The sequence below is a fragment of the Podarcis gaigeae genome (assembly GCF_964106915.1).
Source record: "Podarcis gaigeae genome assembly, chromosome: 5".
Taxonomy (NCBI): Eukaryota; Metazoa; Chordata; class Lepidosauria; order Squamata; family Lacertidae; genus Podarcis; species Podarcis gaigeae.
Genome location: NC_139681.1, coordinates 7,010,737 through 7,037,104, shown reverse-complemented (window position 1 = coordinate 7,037,104; position 26,368 = coordinate 7,010,737). Strand labels below are relative to the sequence as shown.

Here is a 26,368-nt window from a genome sequence, read left to right as displayed (position 1 = left end):
AACCCTTGCCAAACTATTGCAAATCACCCAGAGATCTACCAGCAGATGCCAATATACCTTCTGCCCACCCTTGACCTTAATGTGCTCCTGCAATACAGTGGTACCTCGCAAGACGAATGCCTCGTAAGACGAAAAACTCGCAAAACGAAAGAGTTTTTCATTTTTTGAGTTGCTTCGCAAGGCGGATTTCCCTATGGGCTTGCTTCGCAAGACAAAAACGTCTTGCAAGTTTGTTTCCTTTGTCTTGCAAGTTTGTTTCCTTTTTCTTAAAACCGTGCATTCACTTCAAGGTGCAACTCATAGCACGCGGTGTGGTAGCCTTTTTTGAGGTTTTTGAAGACTTTAGTGATTTTTGAAGCTTTTCCAAAGTCTGTGCTTCGCAAGACGAAAAAATCGCTAGACGAAAAAACTCGCGGAACGAATTAATTTCGTCTTGCAAGGCACCACTGTATTCTGTGATAAACTGGGGCTTCGTAGGGGTTCCTCAGCAGACAAGTCAATATGGAACTGGTCCCCTGAACACCATTGCCCTAGCAAGCAAAGTTTGCCTTAGCTGAGCTGTGAAAACAACTCTAATCAGAGAGCCAGTATACTACCCAGTGTATGTCTAGCTGAAAAGAATACATACTCTTACATCTCCAGGCTCAATTAAAAAGCCTCTCACAGTATATCGTCTTCATTTTCTTTCCCTAACAGCTGGAATGACTTAGAAATAATTCAGAAGCAACTTAAGACTTTGCAGGCAAAAGGGAAGAACTAATGGATCATCATCCATCGCTGAACTCACATAGACCTTTATTTCTTTTTACTTAATAGTAGCTCTTTGATAAAATGCATGTAGGCAGTATGCAAACTGCGTAATCGGGGGGCAGAGAAAAAAAAGAAGAGAAGAGAGTGAAATAAATACTCCTAAACATTTGAAAACAGACACCAGTTTTCTTCTTTAAATGAAATGGGAAATGCTACTGCTCAAAGATTGGCTCTGTAAACAGATCAGTAAATAAATTACCAGGGCAGCTGCAGCCATCAACACATTTTTCTTGGCACACTTCGTTGATATTCAAACTCTGGCAGGTTTTGGCACAAGGCGGTGTGCACTCCTTATACTCCAAGCCAACTGGACACTCTGGCCCTGAAAAAGTTGCAGGGATCTGAGAGACAAATCCTTTAGGGATCTACTAATACTCTACTTACTTTATTATACAGAAGGGTGGCTATTTTATTTGGTCAATTCCCTTTTTTTTTAAAAAAAACCCCACTTCTAAGGAGGTAAAACTTACACATACAAAACAGATAACATATTACAGTGACCATACAACATTTGGCAAATAGAATCATGTGTGAATGCTGAAATTCCAATAAACATTTGTGAACATCTGAAAACTTAGTTCTGGAGACAGACAGGAACTGAATGTGGCTCAGGAGATATTTTGCTTTCCATGGTGTAAACATGCAGTTTGTTTGTTCTCTGGCCAAATCCTGCAAACATCTATTAGATGCAGTTAACAGTGAGATGAGCAGATATACCACATGCACACCACATTTCATTCTGCCTTTTGCTTTCTGGAAACCATTCTAATCTGTCTCCCCCTTCTGAGATACAAAGGTGAATGCCTGGCTGTTATTGTTGCAAATTATGGCGATTTGCATTGGGAAATGTTCTGATGCCTTGGAGCAGAAGGGAGCTGCCGTTCAACAATATCTGCAAGGCACCTTTTTGGCCACCCCTGCCATGGAGAGTAGCCCTAATACAGTGTGTTTGTGTTACTTGTATTCAGTAAATAAAGCTACTGTATTAAAAAAAAAAAATTGAAACTGCCAAGTTGGCCTGATACGTACTTTCAATTACTTGTTACTAATTAATTTGTGAAATGGGCGGCGGGGGGGGGTAAATCTGCAGAAAAAATCATTGCAAAATTTGGAGCCTCTGTACACAGTTTGGAAACGAGGGTGAATATATAGGAGGGAAATCTCCCTGAAGTATAGAGGCACTAGACTAAACAGGGCTTTAAAAGTCTTCACCAGCACTCATAACTGGACCTAGAAACTTGTGGCGTTCATACAGAGCCCCCGGTCGTTTCACGGACTATTGACCTGTACACCACTAGTTCATTCTTCTGCTGCCACCAATTTTGTGGAAAAGACCCAGGGTTCCCCAGTGAAGCATTGAGTCTCAGTCAGGTAGAGTTAACAATGAAGATTAAAGTTTATTTCAAACACAAACAAGTTTTACAATATATTCAAAACGCTGTCACTCTATTCCCTCTCAGTCTTGTCCCTGTCTCTAACTCACTCTGACTCCTCTATCTCCCCCCCCCCCAAAAAAGAACCAACGAACTAACTGTCAAAACCTCTGGGCTGAACCTCAAAATCATGTAGGCTCCGTCCCTGGGCTTTCTTATTGGTCAACCTATTAACCCTTTCTTTTCCCCAATACAAACGTATCCCCAAAGAATGGGCAAACGCCACAGAGCTAACAGGGAGTCAGAGCAGCTGAGGCCCAGTTTATGTACTACTCTCCCACAGCATCAGCTGAAGCTTATGAATTGTCTTCAAGCCCTCAGTGGAGCACCTTACAGCATTTGATATGAGAGGTTTCCAATGGATGACCAAGGGCAATTTTTTTGGAGAAAAGCACCCGCAGAACTAGCTCACCTGTCCAAGTTTGTGAAAAGGAACAATGCAGGAGCAGCCCTTGTCCTTTAGAGGGACAGATAAATCTTTAGAGGGACAGATAAATCTTTAAAGAGGGCACAAATTGCGGTGAGACTTGGAAACCGACACCCTGTGTTGTGGGTGGGTACGATTGGTCAGCCACAACACCCGATTGGTAGGTCCCTCATAGCTGGGTGCAATCTGGCCAATGGGATGCCGTTCAAATGGTTCAAGGGACCTATTTATACCCATGTATGTGACCCAGACCTTCCTCTTTCAGTGCTTGCATTTGGAACACCCGGCCACCTCTCCCTATATTTAGGGCATTTTGCAATTGACCTTGCTATGCCATCGTGTGTTGTCTGTCATTGGGACAGGGGCACGGCAGGAATTTTCCCCACTTGGCTGATTGGCTGTTGCCATTTGGGTTTTGCCTGCCGCGTAGCAAATCGTCACAACTTGTAAGGTTGTGGATAGGCTCTGGTTCAGGTGATAGGGATGGGAGAACGCTCTTGCCATTCCTGTGTGAAGGGTATTCTGTTAAAGGAATCCAGGGACTTGATGGTTTGGTCAACCCCTAAAAGGGGTTGTGCCCGTGCCTGAGTCCAGGGGGACATTTTGGTGGGGGAGATAGCCCGTTCCTGGCTTTCCGCTTATCCACGTGTTCACCCTTGGCTGACTTATGCTGGTGCCCTGGGTCAGCGCTACCTGCAACGGTGCAGGGGAGCTAGTTGAACCAGAAGCTATGCAACCATTCACTTTCAGTAATCAACAAAGTTGTGGCCTAAATTCTGCCCAAAACCAAAATTTGAGCCAAGTGTGAATTTATTTAGGGGGGAGGTTTCTGGGTCTGAACACACAAAAGCAAAAACCCTCTTGCCCATGGCCAGTCCATCATCATAGCCTTTGACCTATCCAGATTGTGATTCATATTGCTAGCCCTCATCTAACGCATAATTTGGTGCAGACATTCATTCAGGGACTTGGCCACGGCCACCGGGTTTGGTGAAAAGATGAAGAAGTCCCGTGTGTCATTAGCACAGTGGCAGTAACACCACCTGACAGCCCCTCCCAATGGTTACACATCTCTGTTGAAAAGCATGGATAAGAAATAGCCCATGAATCGCTGGCACCATGAGAGATGCAAGATCAGGCAACAGTGACTGCTTTCTGCTCGGAACTGGGAGTTCAAGCCATGTTCCTAGTGTTTCAGAACTCTCCAAATCAATCTGTGCTGCTGGGATAGTCTAGAACCCAAGTCTTGGAAACTTACGGCACTCAGCGCTGGCAGGCCATCCTTCCAGAATCACACCTTGCCGAGCACAGTTTCTGGCATACTCTAGAAAAACGGGACAGTGGCAGCTCCTATCCTGGGCACATCTGCAGATGTCTTCTTCACAGAGGCCAATGAATTGCTCGGGATCAACCAAGTGATGACATTTGGAAAAGACAGTGGATGTCCTCAGCAGCTGGCAATTTTCTATAACGCCCTGCAGGTACAGAATAATTAGAGCTGTCACAAAGCTATTACAATAAGCCTCATGGGATAAGGGTGGGTTCGGGAAGGGAAGGGTGTAACTGCAGGAATAAAGGTAAAGGGACCCCTGACCATTAGGTCCAGTCGTGGCCGACTCTGGGGTTGCAGCGCTCATCTCGCTTTATTGGCCAAGGGAGCCGGCGTACAGCTTCCGGGTCATGTGGCCAGCATGACTAAGCCGCTTCTGGTGAACCAGAGCAGCGCACAGAAATGCTGTTTACCTTCCTGCCAGAGCGGTACCTATTTATCTACTTGCACTTTGATGTGCTAGGTTTGATGTGCTGTCACTTTGATGTGACAGGAGCAGGGACCGAGCAACGGGAGCTCTGGCCCTAGTGGCTGGTACAGAGTAGAGGCAGGGCCAGATGTAGGTTTGATGAGGCCCTAAGCTACTGAAGGTAATGGGCCCTTTATATGTCCAGCTGTCCTTGTCAGTAACAAATTGTTGCTGGTTTTTTGTGTTGAATATATGCTATATGGTAATTTATGGACCTAATAGGTATCTAAAGCCATTTGCACATAACAAATAGGAACCTACACAACATAACACAAAACACTGTTGCTGTAGGTTTTATTTTATTTGTTTTTTATATTTTGGAAATGTACAACCAGATTTTTTTCCTTTAATTTTTTTTGGGGCCCCCAACAGAGTGGGGCCCTAAGTTATAGCTTGTTTAGCTTATACGTAAATCCGGCACTGAGTAGAGGCCAAGTCCCCAGTGCAAATCTCACCTTTGCCATCAACTCATTACACAAAGTGTCTTTAGTCAAGGCACAGACTTTCCTTTCAAGTCAGGAGGCAGGCTAGCTCCTGCCCCTCTCTCTTTTAAAAAGAATTAAATGCTTCATTATGTTATTATAAATTTTATCCTATACTCCTTTTATTTATTAGGTTCTTAATTCCATAGACATGCCTCAACGCTGAACCCATTTTTATCCTCACACTAACCTTCAGAGAGATTAATCTGAGAAACAGATTTAATGTTCACTGAAGGAACTGGCAGGACTCAAGAGTCACGCAGCACTTCTCCACCAAGCCCTTTGAGTAGGAAGAAAGAGTACGAAACCCCATAGCTCAGTAGTGGTGGGCAGAATACAGACTGAACCATAGCTATTGTTCTCTGCCCCCGACAGCTGACCATGGCACATTGAAAAGCGCTGAGGGATGGGGAATTGTGCATTCTTGAGGCAGAGCCTAGCAAACAAAGGAAGCTGTTTTTCTTTATGTAAAAGATCAAAATTCTTCCAACAGGCCCTGGTATTGCTGAACTGCTATTAATAGAACAATGTATTGCTTTGAGAATGAATAAATTAAACTAATGTTTGAAAATGCCACAAAAGTCTCCTGAATATATAACACAGAGGCTTCGCTTCTTCAGCCTGCAGGAGAAATAATCCTCTGTCCATGCTCTCTGTTGGATAGTAGTTGATACAAGCACAACTGCTGTGGTATCTTTCCGTAATCTGTAATTCTGCCCAAATGAAGCTCAGTCTTACCATGAGGCAAGGTGAGGTGGGCCACCTCAAAGAGAACATTTCTAGCGCCATTGAAGGTCAGCAAAGCAGATAGGTGGGGGCACAGGACACTGGCAAGCTGGCAAGCAGTGCACCCCATATTTAAAGGAGCCTGAGGTGCAGAAGTCACGCTAATGAGCCCTTAGGATTTTCTGCTTTAGTCCGAGACCAAGGAGAAGAGTTGGCGGAAGAAGAGTGGAAGAAATTTAAAGTTTATCTTCAGAAATATTGTAAAATTAAGGAATGTTAGAAAGATGTTGGGGGAAAAAATTATGTGGTTTTAGCAGAAAGGATATAAAGGATTAAGTAAAAATGAATTGGTGAAAGAGAGAATGTAAAATTAAAGTATGTTAAGATAAATTACTAGGATAAAAACAAAGTTGGAAGGATTTGCTGGAATATCTAATTGAATTAGAATACAAAAATGGGAGGCATGAGGAAGTCAAGGAAATAAGTGAATGTAAGTAAGTGATTTAAAGGTTTGACTTATTTCTTATTTCTTTTTTCTGTTTTCTGTTTTTTGATGATTTTTTTATATGTATTATTTTTTCTTTTTCTTCTTTGATTGTGTTATATATATATATTTCTTTTCCTTTTTTTCTGTAACCTTTAAAATCTTAATAAAATTTATTTTAAAAAAAATAAAAAAGGATTTTCTGCTTTAGGTCAAAAGGCCCAAATCTAGTCCTAGTTCTGATATATATATATTTATTTATTTATTTATTTAAAAAATAGGTTAGATCCGGACCTAATCATGCTTAGAGCAGACCCACTGAAACCAATGGGACAAGTTGATCATTACTAAGCTAAGTTCCATTGATTTCAATAGAGCTACTGTAAGCATGACCACTTGCGCAATCTTCCTAACCATGCCTACTCAGACATGCCCTACTGCATTCAGTGGGGCTTACACACAAGCAAATGGAATTAGGATTGTAGTCTAACTCTAGAGCCAACCCAACAATATCATCACAGTTAAAATGCCTGTCATTACCGCAAATGTGGCTCCTCCAAAGCTGGGATCTCATGATGAAGGGTAGCAATAAAGAATCCTGTTGTGGAGGTCCCTTGGGGCACAGGAACAGGCTGCAAGCCCTCCATACTAACCATTCCATGCCAAGGGGCCATTACAACTGTTTTTTCTAAACAGGCAAAAGCTGCAAGTTAGGCTAGATGTGGTTAGATAGGCGGAACTAGACTGGCTGAGGGCAGAGGAAGGAGGAATTGTCCCTGTTCTGGGAGTGAAGAGCATTGAGGGCCTTGGTTAAGCATCTCCCAGCAAAACCCCAAACAAGCCGAAAGCATCAGTCATCAGAAAGTTCAATGGTACGAAAACAAACAGGATTATTTGTATGAACCAGGAACTCTGTTTTCTATCAACAAGTTGCTGGGTGTTGCAAAAGGGAACAGAAGATGGAAAGCAGATTGGCAAAAACAGAGTTAGCACCTCAAAGGAAGTCCAGAACATAATAAACAGTCTGGGTGAGGCAGTTTGGGTAAGAGACAACACAGAGAGGGGGTGCTTTCAGACATACATGACTTAGCAGCCGCTTCCAGTCATTGCTGGTCAACTGTAGCTGAATAGTGACTCTAACCTGAATAACATTTTGTAACCAGGTGGGCAAGTCCCCTTCCCCAGACCCAAATGTGTGTATGGAAGGGTGTGTGTGTGAGATTTTTATTTAGATCATGGTTTATAGATAAAGGGTTACATATGTATTCCGACCCTTGCTACAACTCTGACCTCCCCATCTTAGAACTGAATGATCCCTGCTGCAGAAGTTCCAGTGGTCGAGACCGCTTGCACTGCCCAAATAACTGCCTCTCTCCCCACCAGAGACCCACATCAACACAGTCAAGAGGTCTAGAGCAGGGGTAGGCAACCTAAGGCCTGGGGGCCGGATGCGGCCCAATTGCCTTCTCGATCCAGCCTGCGGACGGTCCGGGAATCAGCGTGTTTTTACATGAGTAGAATGTGCCCTTTTATTTAAAATGCATCTTTGGGTTATTTGTGGGGCATAGGAATTCGTTCATATATATTTTTCCAAAATATGGTCGGGACCACCACATGGTCTGAGGGACGGTGGACCAGCCTACAGCTGAACAAGGTTGCTGACCACTGCCTCAGATCCTTAATTGCCTGGTCTTTTACTGCAGCAGAAATAAAATCTATTGAATGTTTTTGAACCACTGAGGTTTCTTGGGATGCCTATTCCTTTTAGTAGCATGGTACAATACGATTCTACTGTCCACAATCAAATCCCTCAATCTATAAAGTCCATTCCTCTTCCAGCATCTGAGGGACGGTGGACCGCCCCCCCCCCTGAAAAAAGTTGCTGACCCCTGGTCTAGAGGGCCTGTTAAAGAGGAGAAGGAATGCTAGGCTCCAAGTCAGAGGCCTCTCTCTTTTAAGCCATCCACTCCTGTCGGAAGAGGCTGGTTGATGCAGCCCTAGAAGCATAAAAGCTCCCTATACACACTCTCAGGCTTAGTCAAGTTGCTCGCTAGGAGCCTGCGCTGCTTCACAGGTTTTCTGCTGGATTGGACCATATATTCTTCAACTGCATCTTCTTCTACCTGCCCCGCTTTTGCGCAGTGTAAGTGGCTGACTGGTTGCAACATTCATTGCAACAGCCATGCTGGGTAAAGCAGAGGCATATTTGCAAGCAAAACAGCACCCACTTCACCTTACTTTGCCAACAAGGAACACCACTATTTCCTTTTCTTTCTTTCTTCTTTCTTTTTTCAGAATTAAAAACTATAAATGCATAATTTTACAGTTACTAGTCGATAAAACAAACCGTGTGTACATCAAAATAAGAAAAACAATAATATACACCTGTGTGGCTTCCCTCCACCACAGCTCGACTTCTTATAAATTAGTGTATATATTACATTGTGTCATTATCCTGTTCATTATCTAACCATCATTAAACTTATTTCTAATTGATTCATCTTTACATATTTAATCTATACATATCAACATACTGGTTTGTTTGTTTTTTGGACCAGTATTTTCCCAAATATTCTTCAAAACATTGCCATTCTTTCCTCAAATTTTGATTAGATTGATTTCTTATAGCTGCCGTTAATTTAACCAAACCTATAAATTCGCCTAATTTGTTTATCCACTCTTCCTTCATGGGGCTAATATCTCTTTTCCAATTTCTTGCCAGTAATATTCTGGCCGCAGCAGTTGCATATAAAAATATCCTTTTCTTATCTTTCCCTACTATGCTCAAAAGGAGAGCCTTTTCAATTGAAATTTTAAACATCTTTTTAAGCTCTTTCTCGAATAATCCCCCAGAAGTTCTTAACTTTCTCGCAGCCCCACCAGACGTGCATCCTTGTCCCCTCTGCATTTTTGCATTTCCAACATAAGTTGGATTTTAACTTATAAACCTTGCCTAGTTTTATAGGTGTCAAATGCCACCTATATAGCATTTTCATGATGTTTTCTTTGATAGATTGGCAGGCAGTAAATCTGATGTCTGACCTCCATAATTTCTCCCACTGGTCCAATTGTATTGTACAGCCAATGTCCTGGGCCCATTTTACCATTGCTTCTTTTACTGCTTCATCTTTAAGATCCCATTCCAATAAAAACTTGTAGGTTTTAGATAATAGCTCTTTATTGCTTTTTAATAAAACCATATGCAATTGGTATTCTTCCTTACCAAAACCCGTTTTCTTGTCCGAATTAAAAATTTTGTATAGCTGATGATATTGAAGTCAGTCAGTGAGACAATGTCTTATCTCCTCAAAGGGTTTTACTTTTAAATTCTCTTCCTCTTCTTTTAGCAATTGTCTATAGGCTGCCCAAGGGACACGGGTGGCGCTGTGGGTTAAACCAAAGAGCCTAGGACTTGCCAATCAGAAGGTCGGCGGTTTGAATCCCTGTGACAGGGTGAGCTCCCGTTGCTCCTGCCAACCTAGCAGTTCGAAAGCACGTCAAAGTGAAAGTAGATAAATAGGTACCACTCCAGCGGGAAGGTAAATGGTGTTTCCGTGCGCTGCTCTGGTTCGCTGAAGCGGCTTAGTCATGCTGGCCACATGACCCGGAAGCTGTACGCCGGCTCCCTCGGCCAATACAGCGAGATGAGCGCCGCAACCCCAGAGTCGGTCACGACTGGACCTAATGCTCAGGGGTCCCCTTTACCTTTATAGGCTGCACAGCCACTTTCCATATTGATTTTTTTAACTGCAAAGGCCTCTACCAGGGACAGCCAGCATGGAGTATGGGGCTCTAATAACGGTTGATATTTCCTTTCTTTTATCAACTGTGAAGATAGGCAATTTCCATTACAAAACCACCAAAAAAAAAATGGGCACAGAGTTGAATCGTCCCTCTTTCCCATTACTACCCCTGCACTCAACTTTGCCACCTTACTGCTGCATTTCCCTTTTCAAAACAAACGCTGTACTCTGCCTCCTCTCTCAACCGCATCTCCAGCTTGCAGTGTTTACAGTAAAGTACATTGGCCTCTGTCTTGCTCCCTCTGCCACAGCACTCCCCCACCCCCACAAAAATGCCACAAATCTTAAGTATGCATTTGTCTTGGCAGGCCAGTTGTTTGCAATGTAAAAAACAAACAAACCACAAACTTATTTTCCCCCACGAAGATAGCATGACTTAGAAAAAGCATGAAAGCATCTTCCTACTAATTTCTTTTTCTTTCTTTCTGGGTGGATGCCATTGTTTCCTATGGACAGATCTTACTTCTGCACCACGAAAGGAAAAGATGCTGTCAACCCCAACCTCTTATTTTATCAGTAAATACCATATTTTTCGCCCTATATGACGCACTTTTCCCCCTCCAAAAATGAAGGGGAAATGAGTGTGCATCCTATGGGGTGAATGCAGGCTTTCGCTGAAGCCTGGAGAGCGAGAAGGGTCGGTGCGCACCGAACCCTCTCGCTCTCCAGGCTTCAGGAAGCTATTCACAAGCCTTGGGAGCCCGCGGGAGTTCCTGCCAGGCTCCCATGGCTTGCGGGGAGCTGCCTGCATCCCAAAGCCTGGGGCGCGCAGCGGAGCGCACCCCAGGCTTTGGGCAGATATCCGCAAGCCTGGGGAGACCGGCGCGACTTACTGCCGGGCTCCCTAGGCTTGCGGATAGCAGCCTGTTCTGGGGGCTGGGGTCAGGGGAAGTTCGGGCTTCCCCCGCCCCAACCCCATGCCTGGGGGGAAATAATTTTTTTTCTTTATTCCCTCCCCCCCCAAAAAAAAACCTAGGTGTGCCCTATGGGGCGGAAAATACGGTAAATGTTCTTAAAAGGAAGCAGGAAGTGGGATATTCAGGTGCTTGAATTATCGAGTGTAACTCTCTGCTTCATCTGACTTTTGCTTCCTGAGGCTCCGGTTCCTTATTGGGATATTTGGTTGCCAGCTGTGAAATGGGCTTCCCTTAGCATCTAACTGTTAATCTCTCTTCCCGACTGACCACAGACGGATAGAGGAGAGAGCACGAAGGGACAAGAAGAGCTTACTAAAATCCCACCTCCCTCCTAACATGGCTGCTAAAGGTACAGGAGCCCTGTTGCCCCCCTTTGCTAAATCCTGCTGCGTCACAATACCTGAAGACCTGCTAAAAACAGCAGGCAGGTGACGAATACAGGTGAAAGGCCCAGGAGATAGTCACAGCTGCCTTGTCTTCTGATTCAGCCGTGAATTTTTGCAACGTAACAGTATTTGAGAGAAGCAACAGTGGCCAAAGGCAAATTTTGGGTGTGTGCCTCGCTTCTTTTCTTTTGGAATGTCAAAGGAGGGAGTGTTGCACATTGTCTCTGCTGAAACAGGTTCTGCAGGGAATTTGCATGGTTTCAAAATCTGATTGACCAGAGGTGACAGTCAGACAAATGAAATGGGAAGGGGAAACTCCCTTTAAAAAATGCCATTTGGAACTTTTTAGTCCGTTATCAGTCTCCTGCCAAATGGGTAAAGAAAAGGTGTTCGCAGGAATTGCCTGGGTCCTGTCAAAAATCCACACTAAAACGCTTTGTGCAAATTTTAAAACAGCATCTGGGAAACTGCTTAGGACAAGTAGAAACTGGTTGCCATCCACTGGCAGCAGGAAAAGGCCTCTGCTGTGGGGTTTTTAAATCATGAATATACAGTTCAAGAGAATAAGGTGCATTCTTTAATATGCTTTGAAATGCTGAAATGCTGTTATTTTGGCACAGGAAATACTGTGTGTGTGTGAAAATGAACTACTATTTTGTACTGCAAAGCTATAATATAAATTAACTAAAATGTAAGATTCCTTTCTGCCCTGCTGTCAATGAAGCTCTCGGTGCTGCACCAACCTTTTCTTCCATCTCAGATGAAATGTTGCAGGTATAGCTTGGGGGGTTGACCCTCTGACATCTCCTCTCTTCACTGTGCATGGCCCAGGAGTTGGCAAAAATGTAGGGGTTCTCTTCCAGAGTTCCTGCAGTTGCAAGGAGGAAAAGAGGCCATTACTTGAATATGACAATTTGCTTAGAGTTCTCTGATCAAGAATGAAGCTTAAGTGTAATGGTTCTAGGGGTTGCTCGTGCGTAAACCGGTGCAACACCTGGCTGGGTTGCCTGAGTGAACCTTTTCTGTCCGGACAGCCACTCACCCGTGGCTGTCTCAATCGCTGGCAAAATCCGTCAGTGGGCATTTCTTGAACTTCTTCCAGCAAAGAAGCTCTTTGACGCCTAGTCTCCTCCTACTCTCTCTGCGCGAAAGCCTTCTGCGCAAGGAGGGCGTAGGCAGCGGAGGACCCCTACTCTCCCCGCTGGTCCCTGGCAAGGAGTCATGGGACCGCCTCGCCGATTCCCCCATCTGCCCCCCTTCTCCACTGGTGCTACGCTGATTCTCTTCCCCAGAAGATGGGCTGCCTCTCCCCATCCGGGACGCTCTCTGGGACCCCTCCGGAGCCCGCTCTCTCCCTCCGGCCCTGACATTAAGCAAATGAAACTTCCTTCCTCAACGGCCAATTGTGCTGGATAGTTTTCTGCAGACAAGCAGGTAAAACACACAATTTAAAATCTTCTGACCAAAGTGCACAATTGTCTTCTAAACATGTTCCCACAATGTGATCCTTACAATGATAACACATCTGGAATGTAACTGCCAAGTACCTCCTTATAAAGGTTGGAACTGTTTACTGAGGTAGCTTGTTATAAAAAGGAGACCTCAGAACTCCAGAGAGCATCACATTTCATTATTAACCTAATTTAATTTAAAACAACAAGTGATGAAAACTTGCCTACGTTAACCGGTTACAGGTCCTATGAATAGCACTATTTAGAGTGATTATTTGTACAGTGGTACCACGGGTTACATACGCTTCAGGTTACATACACTTCAGGTTACAGACTCTGCTAACCCAGAAATAGTGCTTCAGGTTAAGAATTTTGCTTCAGGATGAGAACAGAAATAGTGCTCGGGTGGCGCAGCAGCAGCAGGAGACCCCATTAGCTAAAGTGGTGCGTCAGGCTAAGAACAGTTTCAGGTTAAGTACGGACCTCTGGAACGAATTAAGTACTTAACCTGAGGTTACCACTGTACAGTGGTACCTCGCAAGACGAATGCCTCGCAAGACGAAAAATGCGCAAGACGAAAGAGTTTTCCGTTTTTTGAGTCATTCCGCAAGACGAATTTCCCTATGGGCTTGCTTCGCAAGACGAAACGTCTTGCGAGTTTGTTTCCTTTTTCTTAAAGCCGCTAAGCCGTTAATAGCCGCTAAGCTGCTAAGCCGTTAAGCCGTTAATAGCCGCTAAGCCGCTAATAGCGCTAATCCGCTAAGACGCTAATAGCCGTGCTTCGCAAGACGAAAAAACCGCAAGACGAAAAGACTTGTGGAACGGATTAATTTCGTTTTGCGAGGCACCACTGTACATATAAAAGTAAAAGCATGCCTGGCGGTTGTGGTGGACTGAAACAAAGTGGCTTGGATGTAATCAGTTTGAGAAGCAACCAGCAGAGAGAAGGTGTGGTTAGAGGAATTAATGCTCACTTGAAGTCATGAAGAGTGGGTTTGCTATCAGCGAGTGCCAGGTCCACGTGGGGCAATCTTTGGACCACCCCCCAGCCATTGGAGGGAAGCCAGGGCCTCCATCTTTGGCCAGGCAAACTGGAGCCAAAATCCCATTTAAACAGGCCAATCAGAGGAGTTGGGGTGTGTGGTTGCAGCCTCTTATAAGAGCAGGCTGCACCCACCCCTCCCTCTTTCTTGAGGAACAACTGGCAGAGAGAAGGTGTGGTTAGAGCTGTGGTTCCCAACCTTTTTTTGGCCATGCCCCACCTAAGCTTCTCTAAAATCCTGGTCCCCCCCCCCCCCGGATGTATAATTCTTATTATTCAAAAAGTGAACTCCTATTCACATGGAGGAAGCCTAAAAGGCCATTAACTGTTAATAACTCATTCTTGAATTGCCCCCCCCCTAAAAATCGAATTGCCCCCAAAACATGGCTACCTATGTGAAAACCACATCCACTGAAGCACAAAGAAACATCCACACCTAATGCACACATTATTTATTATTATTATTATTAATAATAATAATAATAATAATAATAATAATAATATTACTATTATCATTGCTGTTTCAGAATTTTAATAAAAGTCAGACTTCCCTCATTAGCAGGGGGCAGGGGAGATAGGAGGAAAAGACCCTGGATAATTTCACAATGGGAAATTAACAAAATCTTAATGGAGTGCAAGGTAAAGGTAAAGGTAAAGGGACCCCTGACCATTAGCTCCAGTTGTGACCGACTCTGGTGTTGCGGCGCTCATCTTGCTTTATTGGCCGAGGGAGCCAGCGTACAGCTTCCGGGTCATGTGGCCAGCATGACTAAGCCGCTTCTGGTGAACCAGAGCAGGGCACGGAAATGCCATTTACCTTCCCGCTGGAGTGGTACCTATTTATCTACTTGCACTTTTACATGCTTTTGAACTGCTAGGTTGGCAGGAGCAGGGACTGAGCAACGGGAGCTCACCCTGTCGCGGGGATTAGAACCACCGACCTTCTGATCAGCAAGTCCTAGGCTCTGTGGTTTAACCCACAGCCCCACCTGCGTCCCTTAATGGAGTGCAAAGAAGGCACTAAAAAAAGGTCCATGTGGAAGCAGCCTCTATGAGTATTGGATGAATAAGAAAGGGAGTAAACGTTGGCTGCAAGAGATTGCCCTCTACCTCTGGAGAAAGCAGGCAGCTTGCCTGCCAACTGCCTCTATTGGCACTCCCCCTACGAAGCTTGACAGCTCTGCCAGCAGTTAGCAATATTCCGCCTCTTATTTTGGAATATTTTCGCGGACTTCCCAGTCATGCATACTCCTAAACTGAGTCAGCATTCCACTTTTTTCATATATATTTTTCCAAAAGAAGGATGTTTTTCAGGTACAGGGAATCTACAGGGCTAGAACAAGGTCAGTCAGAAACAATGAAAATAGACCTTTGGCATTTGGCTGCTAATTTAACAGCCCTTTCCCACTTCTGTAAGAACACACTCACGGTGTTTTAAAGTGCAAAACATTTTATGACACACACACACACACACACACACACACACACACACACACACCTATTCTGAATTTAGTTTTTAAACTCCACACAATAATACCCAGAGGTTGTTTGTAATGAATTCACAGGGAATTTGAATGCACTGTTTAATAGTTGATTCACACTGAACCTATTTGTCTAAAAGACTTGCTGCCATAGCCACATCTCTACCTCATGTTTCTGTGGACTCCTCTACCCTAACAGGCATTAGCCTCCTAATGTGCTTTTTGCAGGAAATAGCACTTACACGAGGAACCAGGTTGGAAGGACAATTGTTATCGGGAAACAAGGCTGCGTGGAAAAACCCTCCCCACAGGCCAATCTCCAAATCCAGCTGCTTTTTCTTTTTTTAAAAAAAAATATCCAGTGCTAAGCACACTTCTGTATGTAGTATAGTTGCTAAGGCTGCAACGACCAGAATTATAGAATCATAGATTTGTAGAGTTGGAAGGGTCCAACTCCCTGAAATGCAGGAATCTGCAGCTGTCCTTTGTAGGGATCAAACCTGCAACCTTGGTGTTAATCAGCACTATCCTCTAACTGACTGAGCTAATATTTACTTCTGAGCAAATTGCTCTGGTTCGCAATTGCTCCGTAGGAGTTTCCACGCTTGAAACTTAAATATACTGGAAGACATGAGAAAGAGTTGATTAAAGAGGATGTTGATCATAATGTTGGGATAAGTAGGAGCCAGAATTATTTCCAAGAATAAATCCTGCCAGGTGAATCTTGTCTTCTTTTTAAATTGTTATTGGATTACTAGTTTGGGTTACTCATGTACTAGATTGTGGGCATATGGCGGACTGCATCTGACAAAGTTTGCCAGGCTAGGCGACTTCCGGGTTAGCGCCTCTGGCAATGGTGGAGCTCCTCCGCTCGGGAGGAACTTGCTCCATGAAAAACAGGGTCTGACCGCCACGGCGAAGGCGGAGACCCTCAGAAATCACAGGTGGAGAAGCCTGTGAACTTGGGATTTGGCTGGCACCTTTTGCGCCCCCCCTACTCACAGGGAGACCCGGTATCGGGAATCTGGAGCAACATGGGATGAGCGGCGCAGTGCTTTGAAAAACAAAAAACAAAAAAGTTTGCCAGGCTATTTTGGTTAGCAAACTAAGCAATAACACCATCGGGTGGATTCAGAACTGGTAAAAAAAAACAACTTCTACCTTGAGTGCTCATTAATGGCCCCTTATGAAAGTAGAGATATATTTCAAGGAAGTACTGGACTTTCCAGTTGAAGAGTCCATTTTCTGCATGAAGCAAGACCAAGGCCCATTCCTTGGCATCTCATCTTGAAAGGACCTCAGGACCTCAGGAAGCTGAGCTGAAGCAGACCCTTGACCTAAGATCTTGGAGGGCTACTGCCAGGTCAAGTAAATAACACTGGGACCACAGATCATCTGTCACTCCATATAAAACCCTCATAAATGGAAGTGTAAACAGATTTGAATGTGAGCCAGCCAGTCCACCTACAATGATTTCACCTCAGCTAGGGGAGCTCACTTGGTTGCCTTAAGCAAAACAACGTTCTCTCAGTCTCGGTACTCCCATCTGCAACTTGAATATTGTAATACTGATGTACCAAGCTGGATAGGAAAGACTGCTGAGAAGAACTCTGAATACTTTCTTATTATATATATATATATATATATATATATGGTATAAAGTAGTATTATCAGCTAATTTACTAATTTCCGCGCCACCGGAGCACGATTTCTGTTCTCATCCTGAAGCAAAGTTCTTAACCCGAGGTACTATTTCTGGGTTGGTGGAGTTTGTAACCTAAAGCCTCTGTAACCTGAAGCTTATGTAACCCGAGGTACCACTGTAAAGGTAAAGGGACCCCTGACCATTAGGTCTAGTCGCGGATGACTATGGGGTTGTGGCGCTCATCTCGCTTTACTGGCCGAGGGAGCCGGCGTACAGCTTCCAGGTCATGTGGCCACATGACTAAGCTGTTTCTGGTGAACCAGAGCAGCGAACGGAAACACCATTTACCTTCCCACCGGAGCGGTACCTATTTATCTACTTGCACTTTGACATGCTTTCAAACTGCTAGGTTCGAACCGCTGACCTTCTGATCGGCAAGCCCTAGGCTTGAGAAGAACTCTGAACACTTTCTCATATATATATATATATTATCAGCTAATTTACTTTCCTGCTTCAAGTATAGTTGGAAGAAAACCATGCCAAACTGTCCAAATCTCTCCTGAATAATGATGAACCTCACCTTCTTGTGTCATGAAATCATCTTCACCAAAGCTATTCAAGTTGCCACAGAGTCCACAGGTCTTATTGTAGTGCTTGTCCGCAAGAATTATATGAATGTTTCCACTGATATCAGCCTTCACCACAAAGCCATGTTCTTCACTGGATAACTTATAATAACCTGCCTCCATTTCTATAAATACTCCATTGGAGGCATGAGGTATTGAAATCCTATGATTAGAGAAACAAAGATTCCTAAGTATATGATGCAGAGAAAAATGCGTTCTTCACAATTTGTTGCCGCTATCAAAATCTTTACCTTCCATCACCTTGAGTCACCGTGCCGTCTAAAAACAAATGAATATCAAAATATTCTCCGAGGTACAGAGAAATACTGTTTCTTTTTCCATTCTGGTAATCACCTGGAAAGAAACAAGATGTTATGAGTTTTCTCCCTTCAAAAATGACGCTTGCCCTTTTTAAGAAGTACAGACAGAGCTTAAGGCCAGCCCCATACTGTTTCCTCATGTGCCCATTCACTCGACTTGAACTTGGGCTTAGCATACAGGTTTTGTTTATGGTACTTAGTATGTAGAAATCTATAACACAGCTGTCTTCTGTCTTCTCCCCAAGAGCTGAGGGAGGTGCCAGAGCCCTTACCATTGCCTGAGACCATCCAGCAATCATGGCCTCATGCCAACATGACGGATCTTGCATACAGAAGCTGAGGGGTGATAACAGGTTGCTGCTCCTGTTTGTACAAATTTTAGCTGTAAGCAATCCCAGGGGAAGCAGAGTGATGCTCCAGCTTGGGCATGATCCCACAGAGAAGGTGGGCCTTCATCCTCCATCTGAGTTGCGCTCAGAAACAAAGAATACAGTCACCATCTAAGTGAATGCCCTGTTTTGCTGTTGAATTCCTGATGTCCCTTTAGAAACATTATCCAAGTGCAACACCACTAAAATGACGATTGCGCACTAATTAACCTTTAATTATTTCAGCTTAGTCAAAACCACTTCACAACTATGTTACATTTTCGGTTGGGCCCATTATGCCGCTAAACCTCAGTAAATGGAATTGTGCCATTGTCAAAGAGGACAATGATTTATGATTTCAAAATACTGAACATAGAGGGACGTATGCCAGGAAATCTTTACTGGCCACCATTCCCTCCAGCTGTTTTGGGACTACAATTCCCATCAACCCTGACCACTGGTCCTGTTAGCTAGGAATGATGGGAGTTGTAGTCCCAAAACAGCTGGAGGGCCGAATTTGGCCATCACTGCAGCTAGCACATGCCTAGTGTCTGTCTGAGACCGCTTGTCTCTTCTTCAAGTTTTATGGGCTTGTCAGGATAGCACCAGTGCAATACTGATACTCCCAAGGCAGTCACATCTTGCATGGAGCCTCTTTGGAATCTTCAGGGAGTGGCTGAGGACTAAAGAAAAAGAGCTTGAAGCTGGAATGTAGGCAGCAACGAAATAAATCCTGGGCTTTTGCAGGATTTGGTTGGCAAGAAGCAGTCTTGAGGATCCAAGGACACACATTTTGTTCTTAGAGAAATGATGGTCTTTCAAGGCTAGCCTTGCTTATTCCTCCAAAACCACAACTTGCTTGTCATAATCCCCCATGTCCGTCTTCTCACAAAGAAATTGTCCCTGCAAAAAGCTAGGTCGTTCAGGGAAGTGAAGGAACATGACACGCTTTTAAGTGATGTAAAAGCTTGCAGATTCACTTTTTAGTGCACCGAGATTTGGACAAAATTCATATATAGAATCATGGAGTTGGAAGAGACCACAAGGGCCATCGAGTCCAACCCCCTGCCAAGCAGGAAACACCATCAGAGCACTCCTGACATATGGTTGTCAAGCCTTTGCTTAAAGACCTCCAAAGAAGGAGACTCCACCACACTCCTTGGCAGCAAATTCCACTGTCGAACAGCTCTTACTGTCAGGAAGTTCTTCCTAATGTTTAGGTGGAATCTTCTTTCTTGTAGTTAGTGTACCCCCCCCCAGTCTGCCCTGCCCCCCTCACCTAGCCTGCTGCCCTCAGACACGGTGGCAGCTGCATTCCCATTGCCAGTGAGATTCAGCTGTCGGTCCAGCAGGCCTCCATAAATGGAAGTGAGGGCACCATCTTAGACCTTTGCCCCAGGTAGCAAAATGTCGTGAGCCAGGTTCTGGAAGTGGAACACAAATTGCCCACCTCTTGGCTTGGAAGCCAACAGTCTTGCTGCACCATTTGGACAGCAATTCCTGCCTCCACCTGTCTCATGCTGCCGCCCCCACCCCACACACTTCACAAACATCTGCCACAAGGCTGGAAAAGGTAGAAAAGCCTATTGGCTAGATGTTAAAATCCAGAGAACAAAGTGGTTACAGATACCCAGATAACTAGATTGTTAGATTTTATTTACACCTGACTATCAACTACAATTGTGTCCGTGCACACAAGTTTGTTCATTCAGAATGCAGTTTGGACTCACCCAAGAGTGAGAAGGATCTCGTGTGACAGTCTCCAGCAAGCAGATAACTGCAGTCACCAGCAAAATCATACAAAGATTCATCAAATGTTTTAATGTGGTGCTCTCCGAAAAGGCTACATTGTGCAAAAGGTTGAACATCTGCAAGAGAGAAAAAAATAATGATATAGCATGTCCAAAATATTGAAGTGCAAATCTTGAGGGATGGCTGTGTTTCAGTTTGCATATTGAAACAGTGCTAATTTAACTCATGCTTTTGTTTATTCAAATGGTCCTTGCCATCCAACAAACACAAGACTGTGCAAATTCCTCTCATATTAATCAATTGTACAACAATAAAGGTAAAGGGAACCCTGACCGTTAGGTCCAGTTGCAGACGACTCAGGGGTTGCGGTGCTCATCTTGCTTTATTGGCCGAGGGAGCCGGCGTACAGCTTCCGGGTCATGTGGCCAGCATGGCGAACCACAGCAGCACACGGAAATGCTGTTTACCTTCCCACCGGAGCGGTACCTATTTATCTACTTGCACTGGTGTGCTTTTGAACTGCTAGGTGGGCAGGAGCAGGGACCGAGCAACGGGAGCTCACACCATCACAGGGATTCGAACCGCCGACCTTTCGATCGGCAAGCCCTAGGCTCTGTGGTTTAACACACAGTGCCACCCATGTCCCTTGTCTATCAAATATAGTCTTAGATTAATTTAACTCTCCCGCCTGCACTGGTACCAAATTAACAAAATCAACCTCATCAAAAGAACTGAACACCTTAAAGTGTGGAGGAGGCAAAAAAGAGCAGTGCCAAGTGCCAAGCAGGAGCCCTCCCCCCCCCCCCCGGCAAAAATATCCTACTCAGCCCCAGAAAAGGCAGCAACAGAAACCCCCACTGTAAAGTGGGTGCCGGAGGGTTGTGCGATGAGGAGGAGGAAGTGGGCAGCCTGAAATGCAGGGTTGCATTGCCCCCTCTTCATTTGATATCCCAAAAGCAATCACAAACCTGGACAGCATCTTAAAAAGCAGAGACATCTCCTTGCCAACAAAGGTCCGTATAGTTAAAGCTATGGTTTTTCCAGTAGTGATGTATGGAAGTGAGAGCTGGACCATAAAGAAGGCTGATCGATGAAGAATGGATGCTTTTGAATTCTGGTGCTGGAGGAGACTCTTGAGAGTCCCATGGACTGCAAGAAGATCAAACCTATCCATTCTGAAGGAAATCAGCCCTGAGTGCTCACTGGAAAGACAGATCCTGAAGCTGAGGCTCCAATACTTTGGCCACCTCATGAGAAGAGAAGACTCCCTGGAAAAGACCCTGATGTTGGGAAAGATGGAGGGCACAAGGAGAAGGGGACGACAGAGGACGAGATGGTTGGATAGTGTTCTGGAAGCTACCAGCATGAGTTTGACCAAACTGCGGGAGGCAGTGGAAGACAGGAGTGCATGGCATGCTCTGGTCCATGGGGTCACGAAGAGTTGGACATGACTAAACGACTAAACAACAACCACTGTATGTAGCAAAATGATTGGTCACCATATTTAGATAAGACCCTTATTGGCACTTTTAACTATGGGCAAAACACAGACCTTGCTTCTGAAGGCATTCTGACACTTCTCTTGGCAGTGACCAAGCAAACAATAGGACATAACTGGAAATCAAATGAGGGAGGATCAATATAAGAATGGGCATTTACAGTTGGGCATGTTGCTTTACTAGAAAAACTGACGATGACGATGTGGAAGACAGGAGTGCCTGGCGTGCTCTGGTCCATGGGGTCACGAAGAGTCGGACACGACTAAACGACTAAACAACAACAACAAACCTTTTGGCCAAAAATCTACCTCTCTCTGGAAGAGACCAACACGAGCCTCTTCTGAGGAGGAGTGAGTGAGAATGCCATCGTCAACAGGAGCCCTAAAAGCAATCTAAAACTTTTCCTTTGTAGCATGGCCACCTGTGCTACAGAAGATCACTCAGAGGGAAGAGAATCTTGAAGTTACCACCTGTTCGTTGATGGGCAGTCGCTCCCAGCATCTTTCTGCAGGGATTGGCTGTGTGATGGTGTTTCCTACAGGGAACTTGGTTGTGCAACCAATTCGGTGGGCTTTGTATCGCTGCCTATCAGCTGGTAGGCAGAGGCATCAAGCCTGCTGGCATTCCCCGTACTGGGCAGGGGTTGGCTGTGCTAGCAATTACCCTGTGGGAACTGTGCACCAGAAGCTGGCCTATCTGCCCCACACCTGGCATCACATATGACAAGAGGTGTGGGGCAGGGGCACATGGTCTGAGGAAAGCAGCCTCACGGGCTGTATAGGGGCCTCTGCCAGGGTAGTGAGACCCACAGGCTCTGCACCCTGAAGGACAAGGAAGGGAAATAGAGGCTGTAAACATAATGGACAAAGGGACAGGATTGTCCATTGAATTTTGCACTGATGTTTTCTCAAAGGGAAAGGAGCAGCAGAAAAATGGAGGAGAATGAAAGAACGATGGTTTGATGGCTGCACCATCTGGGTGATCAGTAAAAAGTGAGTAAACTAGGATAGGGATTCTGGACTAAAAACCCGGTGTGGAAGCAGCTAGCACATCTCGAAAACTGCCAGCCTCTTCTATCTCCATCTAGAAGCTCTTTTTCCCTGCTGGCAATCACCTTCTAGAAGTGTCTCCAGAGCAACAGATTTCTCCTAGCTTATATAGCCAAGGATAACAGATCTGGCCAGGGCCAGGGGCTATACACTTAGCTAGAGAACAGGTTTAACCATTTTAGCAGTCCTCCTCTTCTCCTGACCCCAGTCTCACAGTAATAGATTAGAATACGGTTAGAAGGGACCCCAAGAGTCACTTAGCTCAATCGCATAATAATATGTGTCTGCCTTATCCTCAGTTCAGACCACCAGCCCATTTAGCTCATCCTTGTCTGCTCTGTGGCTCAGCGTGAATAAGCGCAAAGGTATGCACTTGGTGTGGAGATGGATTTCTCAATGAAATTGTTGATCCCTTGTTATGTTTGGGCAAGAACGCCAAGACAAAAAATGCAGGGCATGAATTATAAACTTTCTTACCTAGTGCTGAGACAGGCAGAACTAACAGGAGCAGCAACACTGTAGAGCCTATCATCTAAAAAAGAAACGCAACAGAGTTATTATTCCCCACCCCTTAATGTATCAAGCTGTAGAGACAACAGTACAAATAGCAAAAGGCTTATGCACATTTTAGTTATATTGAGCATGATCTAGCCAAAGTTAATGCTTTGAGTTCAATAGGATTAAAAGAGGATTGAAATCAATGGGTCTTTAAAGTGCATAGCCATGCAGTACAACCCTACACATATTTACAAAGAAGCAAATCTCGTTGGATTAAATGGGATTTATTGCCATGAGAGTGTGCATAGGGTTTTAGGCTTAATCAAATCCCGTTCATTCTTTTTATATTCATTGGCATTCTATTTCTCCTCCATTTGTGCAGGATATTTGGACCCAAAAAATGTGATTTATGAATTGGTCTCTTTCCTCCATCCCCCGCCCCCATTTTTCTAGCTATATATCCAAAAAATTGCATGCTTTAGATTTGTTACAAAATATGTATAGGGATGTCTTTCTATGGCTTACAGCCAGCCATCTCCAGAGCCATGAAACAGATGTGTGTGTTGTTCACAATTGCACCAGTTACTCCTGTCCCCTCATCACACCCAATCTTTATTCATTGGACTGGATCTGCACTGGATTCTATGCACAAATTCTGCAATGCATGTAGGTGTTTGTATCTAGCCCTTGGAAAATGAAGTGTGCATTCAGAACTTATGCCTGTTGGAGTGTGCACATACAGACAGGACTGAGGGTGGTGTCACTGGCCATGATCCTGCCCCCCCCCCAATATAACTAAATATGTTATGTGTAGCCAATTACACACGGCTTCAAAAACCAGATTATTTATGTTCCTCTGAATGGGCCTATTGCAGGAAGAAATATCAAGAATGCTGCTCCAACAGGCATAATGAACTACGCATGCTTTCAAATACAGGAAGCTAATAGACTTTAACCAACCTGGAGTGAATACGGATAAGCATTTACCAACTAGTAACTTCTCAGAGAGTGTACGTAGCCAGTTGATAGCAAGCAGCCAAGTGTTGTGAAGATTTTTTTACCACTCCTTTCTCCCCCAGATTTTTGAGCAAGTGCAGAAGCATAGTAATATTTTCCTTATCTCTTAGCAGAATTATACAAAGTGGTTTATGAAGTGATTACATGCCCACTGTAGTAAGTTATCCTGAAGCCAATGCTTCTGTTTGTCTGTGTCCCTATGAAACTGGTATAACAGCCCAGCCAGGCTACCACATGCTAACGGCGCTAGCGCAATGCAAACACTTTTTTGGGCAGGTTTGGGGAAAGGGAGGGGAAAATATGCAGTTGATTGAATTATGTCATCAGTTACATGGAATAAATTCCCACGTGTCTAATTTCACTAATACCAGTGAAACATAAATTTGGTGTATGCATGTATGGAAAATTAAAAAAGAACATTTGAAAAAGCATGTCTCATTCAAAAATAGCAAAGAAAACAACAGAATCACAATACTGTAGTACCCCAATGGTGCTTGCAGCGGATGGATTCCTTGCACATGAGCTGCCAGGCTGCATGTAATAAGTTTCCAAAACTATCCAGCACAAGGTTCTATGAGAGTATAGCTTCAGAATATTATTAATGACTGAGTCCCCGAGGAATCAGTGAAATTTGACGGACAGGCCCCCATTCTGGGTACTAGTATAGAAAAAACTGTTTGCAATTGGTCCAACTTAAAAGTCTGAATGCGATCTTAAAAAAGAACAGTTGAGACTAAAATCAACTGGAGCATCTTATATTTTGTGTAACAAGTCAGTTCAATGTCACAGTATATTCTGTATCACCACAACCACCCAATGAGATAAAGCCAGACTGAGATGGCTTCTTTCTCCAGGCCATCCAATCTTCTTTACCTCTAAACTGGAATACAGTACAAACCCAGGCCCTCAAATGTACAGCATATACTCCTTGCATCAGAGACATTCTAGAAATCTAAAATTTTCACAATCCTAAGTACACACATGCACTTCCATATTTTAAGCTTGCTTTTTGCCTTTTACCCATTTCTGATTCCAGGAATATTTCTTTTGACTACCCACATCAAATAAAGCCTGAACAACCCAGATGGTAAACAAGTATCAGTTTTCTAAACATTTATCTGTTGTAAATTCCTTCCTAACATTTATAAAGGGTCCACTTAATTATTTTCAACTGATGGACCTGCACTCTGCTGCATCAACGATAATCATAAAATCTGCTGAAATAATAATATAGATACCTTTGCTTCTGTGCAAAATTTAAATTGCCCATCAACAATGTGCTTCTCTAATGATCGAAACTAGACTCCTGAAGGTCCTTAAGCCTCCTCTCCATTAGAACGCCTCATTGGAATGGCCTCGGTGGGCTATTTGTTCCTGTTATATAAGCCAGGAACTCTTGTTCACCAAAGGGAAAAGATAAAGGGTGACGGTTGCTTCCGCCAGATTTGCAACACAATGGTGCAACCAGGAAAATCAGTTGCCTTAATGGCTAAAAAATAACAATGAAGGGAAGTTGTATTAAATATCTTTACAAGACAGATAAACCTTTGAAATGATGTGTGCGTCTCTGTGTGCGTGAGCATAAAAGTCCGAGAGACGTTTTGCTTATGCGCTGCAAATAAGACTTTACAACCAGTTGGGGGGAAGGAGTGAAATAATAGATTTGGTTATATTGGAAAGCAATACGGCACTTCCTGACAGTAGCAAAGTGATAGCTCCCAAATAAGACGATGATTGACGCTTATTTTTAAAGAGCTGACAGCTTTCCTGTGGAATAAAAACAGAAGTGGGGCCAATTGACACCTCGCCACTCCCAAGTCAGTAAGTTGGTGTCCTTGGTAATAGGAACCTGTCCTACTACTTAATCTAACCCAGTAACAGGGACACAACCATTCAAGGTCTCAGGCAGAAGGCTGTCCCAGCCTTATTGCCTATCTTCCTTTTAACTAGGTGACCTGGAGACTGAACCTGGGACTTAATGGAAGCCACTAAGAATTAAATAGTTCGGGTGGCACTGTGGGTTAAACCACAGAGCCTAGAGCTTGCTGATCAGAAGGTCAGCGGTTCAAATCCCCGCGATGGGGTGAGCTCCTGTTGCCCCATACTTCCTTGGTGAACTCTTCCTGGATTCACTAGAAGAAAGTTGAGTCTTAAGTGGAGCATACTCACAACTACTGGGCATTATAGTATCTGTGGGCTAAACCACAGAGCCTAGGACTTGCCGATCAGAAGGTCGGCGGTTCGAATCCCCGCGACGGGGTGAGCTGTCCCTGCTCCTGCCAACCTAGCAGTTCGAAAGCACACCATTGCAAGTAGATAAATAGGTACCGCTCCGGCGGGAAGTTTCCGTGCG

General features: G+C 44.3%; 1 protein-coding gene across 3 annotated transcripts in view; it reads right to left on the bottom strand.

Moving 5' to 3' along the window:
* The window catches only part of VWF (von Willebrand factor), a 162,869-nt gene extending 137,397 nt beyond the window's left edge, over positions 1 to 25,472 (bottom strand). For 2 of the 3 annotated variants that reach the window (XR_014564188.1, XM_083738706.1), the window contains exons 1-8: positions 25,254 to 25,472; positions 22,978 to 23,032; positions 19,931 to 20,068; positions 17,764 to 17,866; positions 17,467 to 17,675; positions 12,011 to 12,135; positions 3,929 to 4,145; positions 1,010 to 1,132 (exon numbers count right to left, since the gene is read on the bottom strand). Coding sequence is in view for 1 of the 3 variants with exons in the window: in XM_083738706.1 (XP_083594832.1) it covers positions 1,010 to 1,132; positions 3,929 to 4,145; positions 12,011 to 12,135; positions 17,467 to 17,675; positions 17,764 to 17,866; positions 19,931 to 20,068; positions 22,978 to 23,032 (970 nt within the window). In the remaining 2 variants the exon portion in view is untranslated. Of the gene's footprint in view, positions 1 to 1,009; positions 1,133 to 3,928; positions 4,146 to 11,281; positions 11,373 to 12,010; positions 12,136 to 17,466; positions 17,676 to 17,763; positions 17,867 to 19,930; positions 20,069 to 22,977; positions 23,033 to 25,253 lie in introns of those variants that run through there. The other variant, XM_083738707.1, reaches the window with a different exon arrangement.
* Positions 25,473 to 26,368: the final 896 nt, after the last annotated feature.